The sequence below is a fragment of the Medicago truncatula genome, chromosome 6 (assembly GCF_003473485.1).
Source record: "Medicago truncatula cultivar Jemalong A17 chromosome 6, MtrunA17r5.0-ANR, whole genome shotgun sequence".
Lineage (NCBI taxonomy): Eukaryota > Viridiplantae > Streptophyta > Magnoliopsida > Fabales > Fabaceae > Medicago > Medicago truncatula.
The window spans coordinates 30,840,685-30,859,627 of record NC_053047.1 but is presented as its reverse complement, the minus strand read 5'-3'; the positions used below and the strand labels follow the sequence as shown (position 1 = coordinate 30,859,627).

The window sequence follows — 18,943 nt, the reverse complement described above, 5'->3', positions numbered from 1 at the left end:
ATAGAGAGAAAGTGAAATGTTATATATCTAATCCACAACTACAAAAACAAACAATGCAAACGTTATATGGTTCAAACCTTCCTTCTTCGGTTGGGAAATGTTATACAGCTACAGTGACATGTTCTTCATTATAACAATAACATGCAAGTGGATGTTAAGAACAAATTTATCCACTTGTTTACATCAATTCCAGAGTACTCTCTCTAATAGCTTAGCCTAGATTGAACTGTGACTTTTTCAGTTCATCTGCTCTCTCTCTAATTAAATTAAAACATCCCAAAACATTGTAAAGGCAAATGAACAATCGACTATATATGAAAGCATAAAAAAAGTTTAGCCTTGAAATGCATGTTTAAGGAACGAAGTATACTTTCACATTTAATGAAACATGCTACCAAATGTAAGTTAATCGACTATATATGAAAGCATAAAAAACGTTTAGTCTTTGTATTGCATTTTTTAAGAACTAAATTTACTTTTGCATATAATGCTATATTAGGAACATAGAATATGCATTTTGCAGTCAATCATATGAAAGCAGGGAAACATTACACTGTACTGTCAGCGTGCCACATATGCAGATATTGCTGACAAGGTTAATGAAAAAGCAAAAGTGAAGGAATTTAAAATGAAAAGTATAGATTTCAAACCTTGTTTTTTTTTTTTTTTAATAAGTACCAAAACCGTATTTGATCAATATTATTGGAAACAAAAACAGATTTTTTTTTTTTATTGTTTTTTGAATCAGCAATATATATAACAAGAGACCAGCCCACCAAGCATGTTGGGAACAAAATCAGTACTCTTAACCAAAATATTTAATAATTGTTCTTTGACCATATCTATCTCAGAAATACAATATCCTCAAAGAAAATTTAAAATTCATGTCTCAATATTCTTTAACATGTGGTGATCAAAACTTATATATTTCAAACATTTTAAAAATTATAGATTACTATAGGCCATAACTGAATTGACTCCAATAATATGTGAACTTAACAAACAAATTGAGTCCTCATTTTTAAAATAAAACTCAACATATTTGATTTGTTTAAAGAAAAACTAAAACAAAATTTAATCTAAATCTTAATGATTAAATATATTGTTTTAAATACAAAATTAGCTTGTAGCGACAAATCAAAAAATAGTTAAGAATCTCAATCTTTACCGACATTGTTCATTGTAGGTTGATATATCTTTCAACGTCATTGAACTTATGAGTTCATATTATAAAGGATTATTTCTAACTTTAATTGTTGTAAAATTAATTGTGTAAAGAGAATATATAATGTTAATTAATTTTAATCAAGCGGCAAATCTTCTACTCCCTCTGTTTCAAAATGAATGTCGTTTAAGGTTTTTACACACATATTAAGAAATGCATTATTTAAAATAAAGAGAGATGTTATTTTACCAAAGTATCCTAATCAACTATTGATTTGTTCTTCATTAAAGAAAAATAATAATTTGGAAGTAGAGTATATAATATTAATGGCTTAAATGCTCTTTTGGTCCCTTAACTATTTAATTGGTATCGCTTTGGTCCCTTAACTAAAAAAAAGATTGTTTGAGGATTTTAAGTTTTTTTTTAGTCTCGTTTTGGTCCCTTCTGTTATGTTTCCGTTAGTTTTAATAAAAAACGTTAAGTGTGGACACGTGTCACCTTGTCATTGGCTCTGAGTTTTTTTTTTACAAAAAAAAAATATATATATATATATTTTTTTATAAAAGAAAATTAAATTTTTTTTAATATATATATTTTATTTTTTTGTAAAAAATTCTCAGAACCAATGACAAGGTGACACGTGTCACTTTGTCATTGGTTTTGGGATTTTTTTTTAAAAAAATATATATATATTTAAAAAAAAAAATTTGTAAAAAAAAAAACTCAAAGCCAATGACAAGGTGACACGTGTCCAGGAGTTAACTTTTTTTTAAAACCCTAACAGAAACCTAACAGAAGGGACCAAAATGAGACTAAAAAAAAAATTTAAAATCCTCAAACAATCTTTTTTTTAGTTAAGGGACCAAAGCGATACCAATTAAATAGTTAAGGGACCAAAAGAGCATTTAAGCCAATATTAATTGAAATGTACGATTAAAAAGAAAATGTTATTATTACATTGGAAACTGAAAGTGATATTCATTTTAAAACAAATTTTTTTGATTAAAAAATCACTCATTTTAAAATGGAGGGAGTATTTCTTTACCACAAAGAAAAAATAAAAAATTTAGTGACTCTTATTTCAATATATTGATTTTTGTAGAAGCCCACTACGAAGAAAATTATGTAACAAATCAAAATATAATTCATAAGATTTTTAATTTTGTTCGCTAACAAAAATGAATGCATAAAAAATTGTTGTATATTGGCTTCAAATTTGTGTTTTGGAGGAACAGGGAAATCGTGACACATTTTCATAGGCGTGTCACGATTTGGCAATACCAATAGCTTGTTTTGAAGGGTGTCCAATCGTGACACGATTTTGGGTAATCGTGTCACGATTTTTGACATGTTTGGCACGTTTTCAGGATAAGGTTGGTCATACCTTGGATCGTACGCACCAACCGTGTCAAGATTTGGCCAATCGTGACACAATTTTGACAACTGAAGACTGCTATATAAGTGTTTCTTTGCAGTTTTTGAAGTAGAACTTGAAGTGAGAGAAACTTTGATTACAAAGGGGGTAACTTTAGGGTTGAGTGTCTTTGTAGTGAGGTTCTCTTGGGTTGCGAAACATTGTAACTCATATTTCTCATAGCCCTGGTATCACTAGTAATACTTTCAGCATAGAACTTGAGAATGTATCTGATGAGATAGCTAGAAATGATTTGGAGGAGAACCAAGAACATATTTTTATCCCAGTCAAGGATAAAGCATTAGAGGTCAGTAGTATTATGGTGTCAGATGGTGCTCCTGTAGACCCGGTGTTGAAGAAAGACTTAGATTTTTTGCAAACTTGGCTAGCAAAGGCTGCTGAGAATGAGGTGCTTTCAAAGTCTCAAAAGAAAAAAAAAGAACGTGCAAAAGGCTTCATACAAAACCCGCTCTCAGGGTCCTCTTCCTCCGTTTAAATGAATATTTTTTTTTTTGGAACATCCGGGGGATTGGTAATAATGATTCCCTACTTGATACTTCGTGGTTCACTATGCTGCCTTCTTCTTTGTTGGCGGATTTTACTAGGGACATGAATGGGATACCTAATTATAGATTTCCTTAGCTATTTTGGTCCCTTGTTTTTCTTGTATATATTTATTTTTCTTTTGAGGGTTTTGGACTAGTCCCCCTTAAATATATATATATATATATATATTTAATAATATTACGTATTGGAAAGGCGGTAGAGGATGGGGGCTTCTGTTGGGGTGCCAACCTAGTTGGAATGCTTTAAATTCTCCCGGATGCCTAACCTTTCTCTTGGCCTATCAAAAAAATAAATATTTTAATCTAACAAATTAAAGGTTAAGGTATTCAATTTTTTTTAAAAATAATTTAAGTATTATATCTCAGTAAAAAAGGTAATTAAATCAAGGTCTTGCTAACCAGTGTTCTTAGGACATTAGTTAAGGATTCAACAAATAGAAATAATTTACAAATTTTGTGTAGATAAAGTTACTTTTTAAACTTTCCATGTGTTGAATACATCGTTCCCAAGATAAAATTATCTCTTTAAACTTTTTAACAAGTACCCTTGGAGCACTTGTTAGCATTTCCCTTAAATCAAATGTGTCAAAAAAAAAAGTTAAATCAAATGTGTTGAACTATATATAACTTCTAACTTAGCTTGCGCGTGATGTGAGCATTTAGAGGATTCTTTTTTAGGCAATAAGGTACATGATCCTCGATCTCTCAATTCACCCAAAAAAAAAAAAATTAAGAACTAAGATTATTTTAGTAGATTGATTTATGAAAGCACTTGAGGATTTAAAAATACTAAATAACATTAATTTTTCAAATCCAAAATGCTTTGAGAAATAAATATACCAAAATTTTTAACTACTGAACAACTTAAGAATCCGGTATAACCTTGTTGGCTCTAAAAACTCAACATGAAGTATTGGGTCATAGAAGTTACTCATACCCATATATACAAAGTTGTTTTTATAAGTAAATCTTCCTCTTAGTTGTTTCAGTTTCTTCCATGTGGGACTAATGTCTAAGTTGTGAATGTGTATAGGGTGAACCTTAATGTCCAAGTTGTGCATCAGAAATGGAAAGTTGGTGCTTGCATGGACTACATGAGCCTCGTGCTCATTGAAAGTTTCACATGATCTCTCAAGCATCTCATTATTGTGTTTTTGAAAACCTCCATTTAAGAATCATTCCACACAGAAACTCATAGCTTAGATAATAAAGTAACTAATACTCAAAACTCATTTATTTTAACTCTAATTAAACATTTTATAGTCCTAAAATCACACATTTGTTGTACAATAGAAGTAAAGGTAAAGAATATGTAGCACAATGAAGAAAAAGTTGGTAGATCAAGCACTCATATATAGTCTTAAAATCAAACAATCAAACTTATTTACATGTATATTTCGATATTGCACACACATGGTTAGAAATCTCTTAATCTAATTTGAATTTTCATGCTCAATGGACAAACTTGAAATGCAGGGCATTTAACAGGCTTAAGGAACAAATTTTCATAAATCATTATCATACTGATTAAGAAAAAAGACCAATTTAAAACCAGTTAAGAATATTATAGGTAAATCTTCGTCTTGGTTGTTAAAGTACTATTAGGACTATTAAAAACAAACATATTATAACTTATAAGTGTTATTTTTTCTCTTACTCATGTTTCTAGCTATAGTCTTTTGAAAGTAACAGAACATACATTGGCAATCAATCATTTAAGGTTACATAAAAGGAAAGAGAAATTAATTACTCAAGAGGAAATGCAGAAGTTATATTTCTAATGAAGTTAAATTGTCTTCGACATTTCTATTGCTTGTTAATCCGTAAACAAACATGATATTAACATAAACATCGTGACCGCGGTTCGAACCCAAAATCCCCTTGTTAGTGTTTATGATTCATGTATGTACTAACTAGTGTTCCCATCACCAACTCACCATGTTCTTTTGGCTCAAGTAAATCAATCCATCGTTTTCAAATTTAATTTTGGATACAAAGAGAGTCGTTGTTAAAAAAGAGAAAACTACAAAGCATTTAACCGAGACCATTTAAACGTAAATGACTAATTTGAAGTGGAAAATGCTCATAGTAATCAAAGAAGAACATGCATTATGTTAGACCCATTGTTGGCCAACGCATCTGCACACATATTAGCTTCTTGATATTAATGATAAATTCTAACCTCTCAATCCAATTTTTTTGAAGATGTCGAACCAATCTACTCCCAACTACACTTCCTGTGACCTTCTTTTTCAACGTATGGAAAACCACTCTTGAGTGAACTTGAAGCTCTGTTATATATCTTGTTTGTTGGGAAGAGGCTGCTGCACTTGAAACCTGAAATGTTTAATGATCATGCATGTAAAACTCAAAGCGTATGGGGTTGCCACACTAACCTTTAGGTTCGATTCGCCCCCACCAATAAATGTATATTGGATGCAATAGGAATGATCGGCGAATCCCCTTCAGGATACTATGAGTTCCTTGACGTGTATTGCACAACCACACCAAGCGTATCTCCTAACAGTATTTTACAGATTTATGGTTCCAGCAATTCACTCATGCATTAGAGAGTTGATGGATGATTTAGAATAATAGAATGGTGAAGAATTATGTTGTTAATGTAACAAAATTCTGTCCAAATTGTGTGTAGTTGTGTGGTTTTTGTATCTTCAACTAATGCCCAAATGTCAAGCATTTATAGTGCATTATATGACTCTTCACATGAGAGAAAGCACCTATTTAACTTGAATCAATGCCATGATTCATTAAGCACCCTTTTGCCAAAGGTTATAACCATATATACTTGAATCAATGTCATGGTTCATTATTAATAATAAATAATAATGTTCCAATGTATATGAATGGTTCCCATGAAGAGTTACAACTTTTGGTTCTAAAGTGATTCCATTATTTTGGAAATCACCAACAATCCCCCACCATTTTCAAAATACTAAATCACATAAATCCGGAAATTTCATGCCTTCAGATAATGGTATCTCGCGATTTGAACAATTACTTAGTAAGTTTCGCTCATTCCCAAATAGTATGGTAGGCAAGCTTTGAACCAACTATCCATTAGAACAAGTGTGCATAACTTACACATAGAATCTCGGTACCATTGATAAAGAGACTTGTAAGATGACACATTAAGAAGGTCTTGTGTCATATATCCCTTTTCATGAGAATTTAAGAGTCAAGCCCTTGAACTCCGTGAAGCGGCCAAACTTCATTCTCACATAGGTAGATTATATCGGGAATGCCCCATAAGTATGCATTCCAGCAAATATATGCTATATGTCCATTAAGAGGAAAACCTCATCCTACCTTTTTTCTTCTTATGGTCCAAGTACTTTTACCTTTGGGATGTATCTATTGTCAAGTACTACAATTACTCTAATAGTGTACTTTCACCATTGAACCCAAGACTTGATGCTACTCAAGTGTGGGTTGAGTTTCCACTATTGGTAATCAATTAGATATGGGCTTGAGTCCCATCCCCAATGATGTCTTCAACACCATATCCTTTGTCAGACCTTTCGTCAAAGGATCTGCAAGATTCTTCTCTGTTCTTACAAACATGATGGAAATTATTCCATTAGAAATCAAGTCTCTTACATAGCTATGTCTTAAACCAATATGCCTTGATTTCCCATTATAAACTTGGCTATAAGCTTTTGATAGTGTGGATTAACTATCACAATGTATGGATACTTGCGCCATTGGCTTTTGCCAAACTGGTATGTCATACAATAAATTTCTTAGCCATTCTGCCTCTTTACTCCCTGCAGCCAATGCAATAAATTCTGCAGCCATGGTGGAGTCGGCAATGCATGTTTGTTTCTTTGAACCCCAAGAAACTGCACCTCCACCAAGGTTGAAGATCCATCCACTTGTGGAAGCATGATCTTCAACATACGTTACCCAAATAGCATCTGTGTATCCTTCCAAAACAGAAGGGTCTCCACTATATGTTAAACAATAATTCATTGTTCCCTTTAAGTATTTTAAAACTCTTTTCACAGCGTGCCGGTGTTCTTTACTTGGATTGCTAGTATACCGACTTAACCTTCCAACAGCATATGCTATGTCAGGTCTAGTACAAGTCATAGCATACATCAAGCATCCGATTACTTTAGAATATTCAAGTTGTGCCACAGGACAACCTTTGTTTGGTTGAAAACTGACAGTTTGGTCAAATGGGGTAGAGATCGGTTTACAATCTAAATGATTGAATTTATGAAGCACCTTTTCTATGTAATGAGATTGGGATAAACCAATATGGTTACCATCTCTTATGATTTTAAGGGTATTATAGAAATAATAGAATGAAGTACTAAATAATTAAGGGTATTATAGAAAAACACATAAATTTTCATAAAAAATAACAAAATTTATTTGATTTCTTAATATATTAAAATTCCTCAAAAATAACAACTATTGTAGACCGGAAAGGGAGTACTAGATAAATGCTTCAAGAAAAACACCACAAGTTACAAATATGAAAATAAATATACTACTATTTATTGAGTACATTGATTTTAAAGAAATAACTGAAAGGAATAAAATTAATTTAAAATTAATCTTTTTTCCTTCAGAATATCCTCAAAAACCAATGCACCGTAAGTTACTATATAGAACTTAATTATTATAAATTAAGTAGACATCAGTGGTGAATTATTGAATAGGATCCGAACTGTTATGTACTAAGGGAAATTAATTGCACGTTTTTAATCCCTCAATAATTCTTTGTCAAAACCACCTCTTTATTATTGAGGAAAATATCCGCCAGTAATGTACTTTACCCTTTTTTTTAGGAATCCATTCCCTATTTTTATTTTAATTAAAGAAATAAATTAAATAAACACAAATAAATTAAGAAAATAAAGTTTAAAAAGACACAAATTAATTAAACGACATATCATCATAAAGATTTCAATAATATTCATACAATCCAAAAAAATAAAAATAAACTATTTTTTGTAAATCAACAAATTTATTTAGATATCAAGCCTGCACAAGACATGCAAAAGCTAGCAGCAAGAACAATACAAAAGCGCCGCCCATACACGTAACGCCCAAGACCAAACAGAAAGCTAAGAACACGGCTAACAACATAAAACTAGTTCTGACCTCACAGTATTGTCAACCAAATTCACCTGTTAAAGCAACACATCGGCTCTCACAACCACTCATGTAGCACACCAGGGTTTCTAGCGGCTCTTCCTAGATACTACTGCCATGATGTTGCCTTTACATTATCCACAACGTCTTCAATTGTCACCATTTTATTATTAAAAATACAATCATCCCTCGCCTTCCAAATCGACCACACAACCACGTGCCAAATGATATACTACCCTCACTTAAATTAGTGTATAAATTGCAAGGGATCGTGTTGAAAAAGCTGATTGGAAATACTTGACACTATAAATGTCATTTTATATTTCAAAGCAATTGTTTCATCTTTGAGTTGGAAAAAGAAAAGAAAAGCAACTATAAAAGAAGATTTTGAGTATCATAGCGAGGAAAACAAAAAGTCTAATGATTTTAGAGAATGAGCAATGTGCCTATAAGAAGATTTACTTATATTATGACTAATGGACTAATGACTTTTGTGTCTTTCCACAACCAATATTAGAAGATTCAAAATCATTCAAGAAATAACTTAATCTTAAGAGAGATATTACCTCAAATCTTTTTTTTTTTTTTTTTTTTTTTTATCTCCTTGCGAGAACGAAACCAATGCCAATTGCCAAATTTTCCAAGAAACATAGTAGAAAATGCCTACAAAATATGAAAGAATCATAAATAAAAACGGAACCATTACTAGAAATCTACAGAGCATATAAGAAAGGAGAATTCATATATCGAGCATTATAGCAGCCACTTACCTCAAACAATCATGAAATTCAACATGCATGGCAAGTTCTCAAATTTACCAAACATGGCTAAAACATTGTGACTTTGCGGAAAATGCAAGAGGTAAGGATGTCATCTTGAAGTCATTCCCTTACCCACTTCATATAAAAAGGTATGTATCAATATATGTAATTTACAATATATATAAAAAACTTGGAATTAAAATATAAGATAAATTTCTAACAATGCATAAGGAGAACTAGAGAAAGTTGGAGGCACAAGAACAGAAGAAGATACCTTAAACCTTTTACTACTTGAACCTTCACAAATATCAGAACTATCATCAATCCATCCCATGAGTTGTTCCAAAAAAACCTTGATCACCAACATTAATATTAGCATTAATATTAATCTCTCCTATATCACATCCATCATAATCTAACCCTTTATTATGATATCCAAACCATTCAGAACTACAATCAGAAACACTAGAAGAGAAGGTTATTGAGGGATTTTTCCGTCAGTAACGTTATTGAGGGTTTTTTGGATGTTACTGAAGGTTTATTCCACCAGTAATTACTGAGGGTCTAAATCCCTCAGTAATGTAATTTTGAATTGATTAGTAAATTTGGGAATTCTTGTAGGGAAGATTTACCCCTAGAAAATCTCCGAAGTCTTCCAAACAGCCATTGGAAAAAGAATCCAATGTTGCAAATGAAACATAAATTCTAATGTAAAGAAAGATGAGAATGATGAAGATGCTTTTTAAGATATACATGAAACTGTGTCACGTATAATAGAATCATTTTAAATATAGGAAAATGTTACATGAACACCCTTTATTTCTACATTCCATTGCACATCCCATGTATTAGGGATATTTTGGTAAATTCATCTCACAACCACACTTTATCTTCTATTTGTGTGGGGTCCAAGTTGCCACGTGTCAGAATTTTGTGTGGGTGTAAAGGGTATATTGCCACATGGGGTGGTACATGTATCATCACTCTTAAATATATTATATATTTATACGTACGATTATCATATATCTAATCTGCAACTACATAAACAAACAATACACAAATATATGGTAATGTTGTTAATGTTATTGTATTTACTTTATTCAAGCCATTGCACCATTCATCTTTTTCAGTTGCGAGATAATATATGGTTACTTTATGTGTTTAATTTCAGCACATTACAATAACATGTAAGTCGATGCAGGGCGTCCCTGAGGGGGTGCAAACAGCTCAAACGAGCTGGGCCTCCCTCAAGGATGGGCTTCATTTTTTTTTTTATATCCAGTATAATGGTGGTTTCTTTTTAGGCCCCCTTAATATCTCTTAGACCCCCTAAGATTATTTCATTCCCTCACAAGGATGGGCCTCTTTTAGGATTATTAGAATTAGTTCCTCTTGATTTTGGTGTTAGGTGGGAGTTCCTCATGTATACGGTAGTCATTTTTACCTCTGGGTGTACCGCATATATACGGCACCTTGTATTTATCTTTTAAAAAATATAAATAGAACATTGCTCTTTTAAAAAAAATTATGTTTTGATTTTATCACTGGCCTCTTTTCATTTCCAGAGCCGAGCCTCCGAATTCTCAGGGACGGCCCTGAATCGATGATAAGAACAAATTTTAGACAGGATAGTGCACAATTTTGAATAAAAATGAAGACATGGCCATAAGAGAACAACTAATGTAGTTCCAAATCAATGTTTCTTGAATTACTTATTCAAGTGTGAACCACTAAACTAGAAAATTGATATGACAGAAGAGAAAAAGAAAAATAATAAACAAGGACGAGGTGAAGGTAAAGATTACACACCTGATCAGTGGTGCAACAGTAGTAAAATGTGGATTAAAGGTTTCCGTGAGTTTGAAAATAATCAACTTATCAATTTTGTAAAATAGATTTCAGAATGTACCACTTCTGATTATAGAAAACAAAATTGCAATTGAAAGAAAAATTAAAATTAAGCTTTCTTTCAACTCCTAATTTTTTTTCTAAAATTAATTCACCAAAAGATACTACTAATGATCATCTTTATAAATGAAGTGGACTGCACAATGAGAATCATTGGGTCCAAACAGTTACTTTGTCAACATGTATACAAAGGTCTTTTATAACTAAATCTTCTTGTTGGTTGTTAAAGGACCATCAATGTGGGACTGTTGAAACTAAACTCCAAAGTGCTAGCTGAGAGCTATTCAATCAATCCAATTCCAAGGCTTCCCTCTGGAAATTAAAACCTACCATATATGCATTACAAGGAGCCTGCCTATAAACTAACACCACCTATTAACAGTACAGGAACGAAAGAATGCTATCGTCCCAAACACTCTCTCAGATTCCAGCACCATTCGTAAAACAAGCAAGACGAAATCCTGAGCCTATTCAAACTCCAACTAGACGAAATAATTTTATTTCCTCCACCATTTCATCAACCTCCTTAATTTTGTTATTAAAAATCTGGTCATTTCTCAATTTCTAAATGATCCAAATTACGGAGTGCCAAAATATCTAATATATCTCATTGCTTCTAATGTCATTTTAATGTTCATGCAACAACGTAACTCCACCAAAACTCTAAACCAGTATGAACTATTTTTTTAGGAAGATTGAAATATTTGCTTCATAATCAGGAATCAGTTTTTTAACTCAAGTTTTTGGGCTTGTTATAATGCATTCTTCGACAAATTGTGGATCAATTGGGGGTAGAATTCAAACTAGTGTCGGTATAATAATCGATTTTTGAGTTTTAATTTAAGCTCAACTTTGGCGGGGTTTTTGTTTGAGTAGCGCACGGTAGATGATTGGAACTTGTTTTTATGGTCACACTCAAAAAAGTTTGCGGATTTAGCTTAGTTTTGATTTACGCAATTACGAAAGAAATTTTTGTAAAGTGATTCATAATTTATGTTCTCAATGCAACATTAATGTGGGACGTTATAATTTGAGATGGGGGAGTAATGTTTTAGATTATTTTTGTTTAAATGAATAAATTTGAATAAAAATAAAATGCAAACCATCCAAACTGGTTTATGAATCAAACTAGTCGAATTATATATGGTTCAAGTTCAGCTGAATTAACCTACATAATACTCCTTCAAAAATAAAATATAAACAAAAACGGTAGTTGAAAAGTCAATATACATATTATCCTAACCAAAAAAAATAATATACATATTTAAAAATTTAGTCTACATTCATCAAGTTTCAAACACCTTTATACACCCAATTCTATTAAACAAAAGGAAAAACAATATCGGACTATAATTATTTTGGTAGTTTGATTTTAGCAGGTTCAACATTCGAAAAATTTTGATTTCATTTTATTTTTTAAATGTTTGATCTGGCCAAAACCAATACACCAAAAAGTTATTCCTAATGACCACGTTTTTAAACTAAGTGGTATTTTATAGATAAATCTTTCTCTTGGTTGTTCAAGTGCCATCCATGTGGGACTATTTAAAATGAAATCCAGTGGGTTACTTCTTACTACAGATCATGTTTCTAGTTGTTTATCAATGGAGAATGCTACTTGGACTCTTTAAACAGTACATTTTTTATAGGTTGTTTTGGTTGAATTTCAGCCATTACTATTAATTCCACCAGAAATTTTCCAATGAGTTCAATGGAGTGTAATTTACATGAAGAAAAACTATGTCAAATGCAGGAAGGATCTAATATAAAGAAGGCTTAATTGCTATTTTCGTCCCTTAATTAATTTTTTTGTATCGCTTTGGTCCCATAATTAATAAAAAGTCTGTTTGAGTCTTTTAAATATGTCTCTGTTACATAAATTGGTCCCTTCCGTTAATTTTATTAAAAAAACGTTAACTCAAGCACATGTGTCATTTTCGCATTAGTTGGAATTTATCTTCATCTTCTTCCTCCTCACCTTCATCTTCTTCAACAAATCTTCATAAAACCTTCATACAAACCCAGAAGATTTTTTTTTTTTTACCTTTATCATATGAAATCCAAATCTTTTTTTTTTCTTTCTCTTCATCTTCTTTCATTAACATCAGCGTGCATCACAAAACCAACACACATCACACACAAATCTTCATTAACATTTTTTTCTTCTTCAAATTTCAACCTTCTTCCATTCTTTATTTGTTGTTCCTCTTGTTTCATCCTCTTTGTTCCTATTCTCTTCTTCCAATCTTTCATAAAAAAACTCATTTTCGAATGTCAATCATTCATTATCAATAGCAATATATCCTTTCAAATTCCAATCTAAACCCAATTTTGGATCTAATCTAAATTCTTCCAAATCCCAATCTAAACCCATTTTGTAGTTGTTGTTGTTGCGTTTTTGTTGGGGAGCAAATTTGGACCAGATTTATTGTGTAGTGTTGTTGTTGCAACTTGATTTTTTTTTCTTCCACAGATTGAACCAAAAAGAAGGAAATTTTCTGCAGATTTGAATGAACAACAAAACTCATCAAATAAAACTTTACATTTATCATATGAAATCCAAATCTAAACCATTTATCATGGTGATGAGTTTAGATCAGAAAATGAGTTTTTGTGAAGGATTGATGATGATGATGATGAAGGGTTTAGATTGAATTTGAAAATGAGTTTTATTTTTTTCTCTCCATTTTCTATTTCCATGCTTAAGAATCAATTTGTTTTCTTCCAATTTCAATTTCAAGGTTCGATTTTTTTTCTTCAGTTTTTTGTTTTGCTGGGTTTTTTTCATGAAGGTTGATGAGGAAGAAGATGAAGAAGTTGAATGAAGGTGATGACTTGTATAAACCCTAACAGTTTTTTAATAAAATTGACAGAAGGGACCAAAAAATTAGTTAAGGGACGAAAATAACAATTAAGCCTATAAAGAAAAACTATCTCAAACGCACGAAGGATCTAATATAATGTAATTAATTATAAACATTTAATCTAACAAATTAATAGTTAAAGTATTAAATTTTTTCATAAAATAATTTAAGTATTATATATCCGTAAAAAAAATTTAAATCAAATGTGTCAAAAAAAATAAATTAAATCAAATGTGTTAAACTATACATAACCCTAACTTCCTCAAAAAAAAAAGAAAAAAATCTAACTTAGCTTACTAAATTAACAAACTTAATTTTTACACATGATGTGAGCATTTAGAGGATTCTTTTTTATACAATAAGGTGCATGATCCTCAATCTCTCTATTCACCCAAAAAAATTAAGGACTATGATTATTTCAGTACATTGATTTCCAAGAAAAATGTGTGGTTTAAAAATACATAATAATATTAATTTTCAAACTCCACACAGTTCCGAGAAATTAATATACCAAAATTTTTAACTACGGAACTACTTAAGAATCCGGTATAACCTTGTGTACTCTAAATACTTAACATGAAGTATTGGGGTTTAAGAAGTTACTCATACCACATGTATACAAGGTTGTTTTTATAAGTAAATCTTCCTCTTAGTTGTTTCAGTTTCTTCGATGTGGGACTAATGTCCAAGTTGTGAATGTGTATAGGGTGAACCTTAATCTCGAAGTTGTGCATCAGAACTGGGAAGTTGGTATTTGCATGGACTACATGAGCTGGTCATTGACAGTTTCACACGATCTCTCTCAATCATCTCATTATTGTGTTTTTCGAAACCTCCACTTGAGAATCATTCCACATAGAAACACAACATTTTCTACCAAAACAACATGATGTAGATAGCACAAAAACACTCAACTCATAGTTTAGATGATAAAGTAACTAACACTCAAAACTCATTTATGTTAACTCTAATTCAGTGTTCAGTCTTGTTTATCCACTACAAAATCATTTTAAGGAAGAGGAGAATCATTTTAATGCACATGAAACACTTCCAATTCTGACATTCCAATTTTTATACCAATTCATATTAATGTCAGTTCACTAGTAATTAGTTCTTTGATTGACTTGTGCAGTAGTTCTTTCTCATAATTTCAAATAAATTCATAGAAAGGGTTCTTCCTTATGCAGCTGACCATATACTTGTATGCCTGGTCTAATTCCTTTCATCGCACGGAGAAGCAACCACATGCTATGACACATTGCATCCACAAGTTAAAGGGTTCAGTGACTGCTACATTCTAATTTAGTTTTTTGATATCAGAAGAAGCTGATATCAGAGGAAACTGTCAAGGAAGCTATGGGAATATATCTCAAATTTGGTCCAAACTTGATATCATGACTCCTGAGATTTAGAGTTCATTAGAGTGCAATAAGTTTATCAAAACTTGATATCATAACTCTCTATATTATGAAGTCTCTATATCAAGTTAGAGAGAAATGCTTTGAAGTTAAAACCTAATCTCACTGAAACACTTACAAATGGTAAGGTCAACAAGGGAAGAGGGCATAATAGTACTTATTAATGAAAGATTCTTCATAACAACTCTGCTTTTTCATATTGCAGTTGATTTTACTGCAGTACAAAAGCATCCATGGATACCTTCTTTCCATTCACTACTACACATGGATAGTTTATGTAACATATGCAAATACACTAGTGAAAAAATTATGGCAGGACTCTTGGCTTCATATATGCTTATAACTAGCTAGTTATTAACTATGATCACTAAACAAGTACAGTGGTAAAAGAACTATGGCAACAATCCTTGATATATGAATCATTTCTTTGTATCATAGCCAAGTTAGCCAAGTGTATAGTCTTTGATGTCCCCCCATATCAGGTTGATGCTTCTTCTGTTCTTCAATAAACTTCCTAGAGTCTTCTAGCTCTTATTCTGCGCCTAAATGGGCAGCCTTAGGTAGTTTAAGATATGGTTCACTGCCGCGTGAAGTTGTCTTCACAGAGAATCTTACTCCATGGTTGAAACTCCTTCCTTGTCGAGATAAAGCTGGACTTTCAACCTTAATGGATAGACCATCTACTTACACGAGTTTTTATGATTCACAACGATTGCACCTGACAGCATCCAAAGCTCCTGAAGATAGGTTAGATTCAGGAATCATTCTAGAACAAACACTTACACTTGTACTTCAGCCTGATATTCAGAGAGCTGGTATGAGCTCTCCCGATGAAATAAAGATTCAACCTAGCTGCTCTCTGAGCTCAATATTTGGATGAAAAATCAATGGTAAGTGTGTTCTTGCTAAGTCAAGTAATGTTTATACCTTCAAGTGGAGAGAGGATTAGTCAATCAACTCGAGAATAATGTTGAAGAGAAGTGTAAGTTACAAGTTAATGTTCTGCAAATTGTGCCTTGGTATATTAAGGTATATTATCATACCTTACAATTATTAGTAGATGAAAAGACTTTGCTGAGAAAATGAGAGTTTGATAAGGTGTAAGTTTAGGCGCATGATTTAACCTTTGCAGTAGGTAAAGTAAGATTGTATTAGAACATATAATCTACATTGTGCAGTCTCTATAATTGATTTGGACCTATGTCAAGTTGGAAACAACATTCCAAAACTTAATCCCATTGAAATACTTACAAATGGTGAAGTCAAATTATAAGGGATGAGTGCATAATAGTACTTATCAATGAAAGATTCTTCATAACAACTTGCAATTGATTTCACTACAATACAAAATCATTCATAGATAGTTTCTTTCCATTCACATATAATGCAGGCATTTATATAGTGGGACTATCAGAACTAACCTATTTTATATGTCTTGTTTTTAATCCTGCTCATGTTTCTAGCAGTTTTATATGTCTTCATTGCATCGAATAATTGTAATTTAGAATAAAATGTTTAAAGATGAAATAGAACATCAAGTCTTGATCCTAAACGATAATGATTACTGATGTTGATGTTACCACCGCTACCTCTGCAAATTATGACTCTGTCATAGAGAATGCTTCTGATATTCATGAAGTGGATCCAATTAAATTATGGATCAAGAAAAAACATAGTATTCATATATTCTTGCTGATAAAATGATATTTGCATCGCTCAAGTGCTGTCGATTTTCTCAGAATCCAAGTTATAAAGTTGTGCTATTCAATAAATAGGGCTACTATGAGCAGAATAAAATCTATACAATTTCATTTTTGGCCCAATGCATGTACTACAAATCAACCAGGTATAGCAAGAGCACTAGGAAGTTTTAGGAGACCATGTGTTGATTTGCACCAAAAAATATGCTCTTGATAACCGTCAAAAAGATCTACTACTTATATCTCAGAAAGGGACATGAGATTTAGAATAATCGCTTCCTGCAGCCTGCAGCTCCACAATAGCACGCCATTTGCCTTACCTTCCCATCAGAGTCCAAGACGCTATCAAGTGCATAGCCATAGTCATATGTCAGCTCCTGTAAAGGGGGTATGTTGTCAGCGGCAAACAGCACCACTCGAGCCAATCGCAAATCATTGTGTGTGCTCAAAACACATTGTACAAACAAATTAGGCTCACAACAATGGTTTATAAACCTAGCAACATTTCCAGTAGACCCTGCATCAATGCAAAACTCTGGCGCACTTTCAGAATCTTGGTCATCGTATTTTTCCAGCAAACTTGAAGCATATGTTACATTTTTTGACCGCCTCTCCCTTCCACCAAGACCCTTGATTGTTTGCAAGCAATCTATCTCAAAAATATAGTTGTTTTCCAATACGCAGTCCACGTCTTCTGTCCTACCAAGAATTCCTGTGTACTCACAAACTGGTGCACCGGAAGGTATAAAATCCCAGGATCTAACAGCCCATCCTTTCTTTGCAGTACGGAAAACCTCTAGACGATATTGAAGTCCTCTTTGAGAAGTCCTATTCACGCACTCAGGACCACAGCCACAATTGGGACCACATTCAAACACAACGTCTTTAGCTTCAATTAGTCTACCACCATCTTTAGATACATATGGAAATTCAGAGCCATTGCGCTTCGCACATTCACAGGTGTTTGGATCAATACATTTGCCATTGCATTTGCATCCAGAGGCACTCACAGGAAGCTTAACACTTTTTGCAACCTTCAGAGACTTCAAATATTTGAAACCTGGGGGAGGTGGAACAGGTGGGTCATCAACCAAATTTGTAGCTGGAATGGGAACAACTTCCTGGCCGTTAGTGATATCCTCACAGATCAACCCTCGTATTTCTGCTGTAGACTGAGGTACACGTCCCATTGTGAAATAGACCTGATTTGTTGTTAATGTAGGCTGTCCTTCGACCCGCCTCAGACGAAACTTGTATACTGTGAAGCCAGACAATCCCTTCTCTGCCCAACATTTGTCAACCTTGTACAAACCATCATATGTGTAGACTTTACGAGTGTAACTACTACTTGAATTATGACCTCGAATCACCCTTACTGGCACTTCTTGCTTGCAGCAGTTCTTGAGTGCTAAATTACCCCGCTCCAACTTTTGATCTTGAATTTGACGCTTATTACCAGTCAGATTATGCCCACCTTGACCAGTGTACACAACATCTTCAGCATTATCCAGATCATCCTCATAAATGCCTGAAATAACAATGGCCACAGCAACTGGGAGATTGAGCTTGTACGTTTTAGAATAAGATTTGCCGATAAAATCAATGCCATTTAACCAATGGCTATGAAAACCAACTGCAACCATTTCAGCACGAGAATAGAACTGATATCCAACCTCTATGCCTGGAATGCTGCCAATTCTTTTGCCAGGGTATAGTATCTCATTATTTTGCATCATCTTGGTTATGGCTTTCAGATCAGGTCGCTTGGAAGGTCGCTTGGAAGGGTGCTTTTCTTCTTTAGGTTTTGCATCTTTTTTAGGCGATTTCTTCCTTGGAGATTTCTTTTTAGCAGATTTCTTCCCGCCGTTTGACTTCTCAAATTCAGCTATCTCTTCAGCAACCCTCTCATCTTCCTCCTGAACCAAATGAAGATAGTGTTTGTTAAAAGTCCTAATAGTCTCTTTCACCATCTCCGTTGAGCTCTTATCACTCAATGCACCACCTGCATTTTCAGTTTCCGCCA

At 32.8% G+C, this 18,943-nt stretch overlaps 2 protein-coding genes across 2 annotated transcripts; both read right to left on the bottom strand.

The window, feature by feature from the left end:
- Positions 1-6,620: 6,620 nt before the first annotated feature.
- On the bottom strand, positions 6,621-7,255 carry LOC120576088 (secreted RxLR effector protein 161-like). The gene is made up of 2 exons (XM_039827069.1): positions 6,860-7,255; positions 6,621-6,716 (listed from the first exon to the last, which is right to left on the bottom strand). Exons 1-2 carry the CDS (start codon positions 7,253-7,255, stop codon positions 6,621-6,623), a joined length of 492 nt encoding a protein of 163 aa, XP_039683003.1.
- Positions 7,256-16,993: 9,738 nt separating this feature from the next.
- Positions 16,994-18,728, bottom strand: LOC25496593 (histone-lysine N-methyltransferase, H3 lysine-9 specific SUVH4). Its single transcript, XM_013596994.3, has one exon. It carries the CDS (start codon positions 18,654-18,656, stop codon positions 17,184-17,186), a length of 1,473 nt encoding a protein of 490 aa, XP_013452448.3. The 5' UTR covers positions 18,657-18,728; the 3' UTR covers positions 16,994-17,183.
- Positions 18,729-18,943: the final 215 nt, after the last annotated feature.

What these genes read in the sequence shown, in the direction of transcription:
- LOC120576088 (XM_039827069.1), bottom strand. Translation starts at nt 7,255, where the DNA reads ATGACTTGTACTAGACCTGACATAGCATATGCTGTTGGAAGGTTAAGT. An exon ending in GGCAAAAGCCAATGGCGCAA is followed by an intron (nt 6,717 to 6,859) that starts GTATCCATACAT and finishes CATGTTTGTAAG; the next exon opens with AACAGAGAAGAATCTTGCAG.
- LOC25496593 (XM_013596994.3), bottom strand. Translation starts at nt 18,656, where the DNA reads ATGATGCAAAATAATGAGATACTATACCCTGGCAAAAGAATTGGCAGC.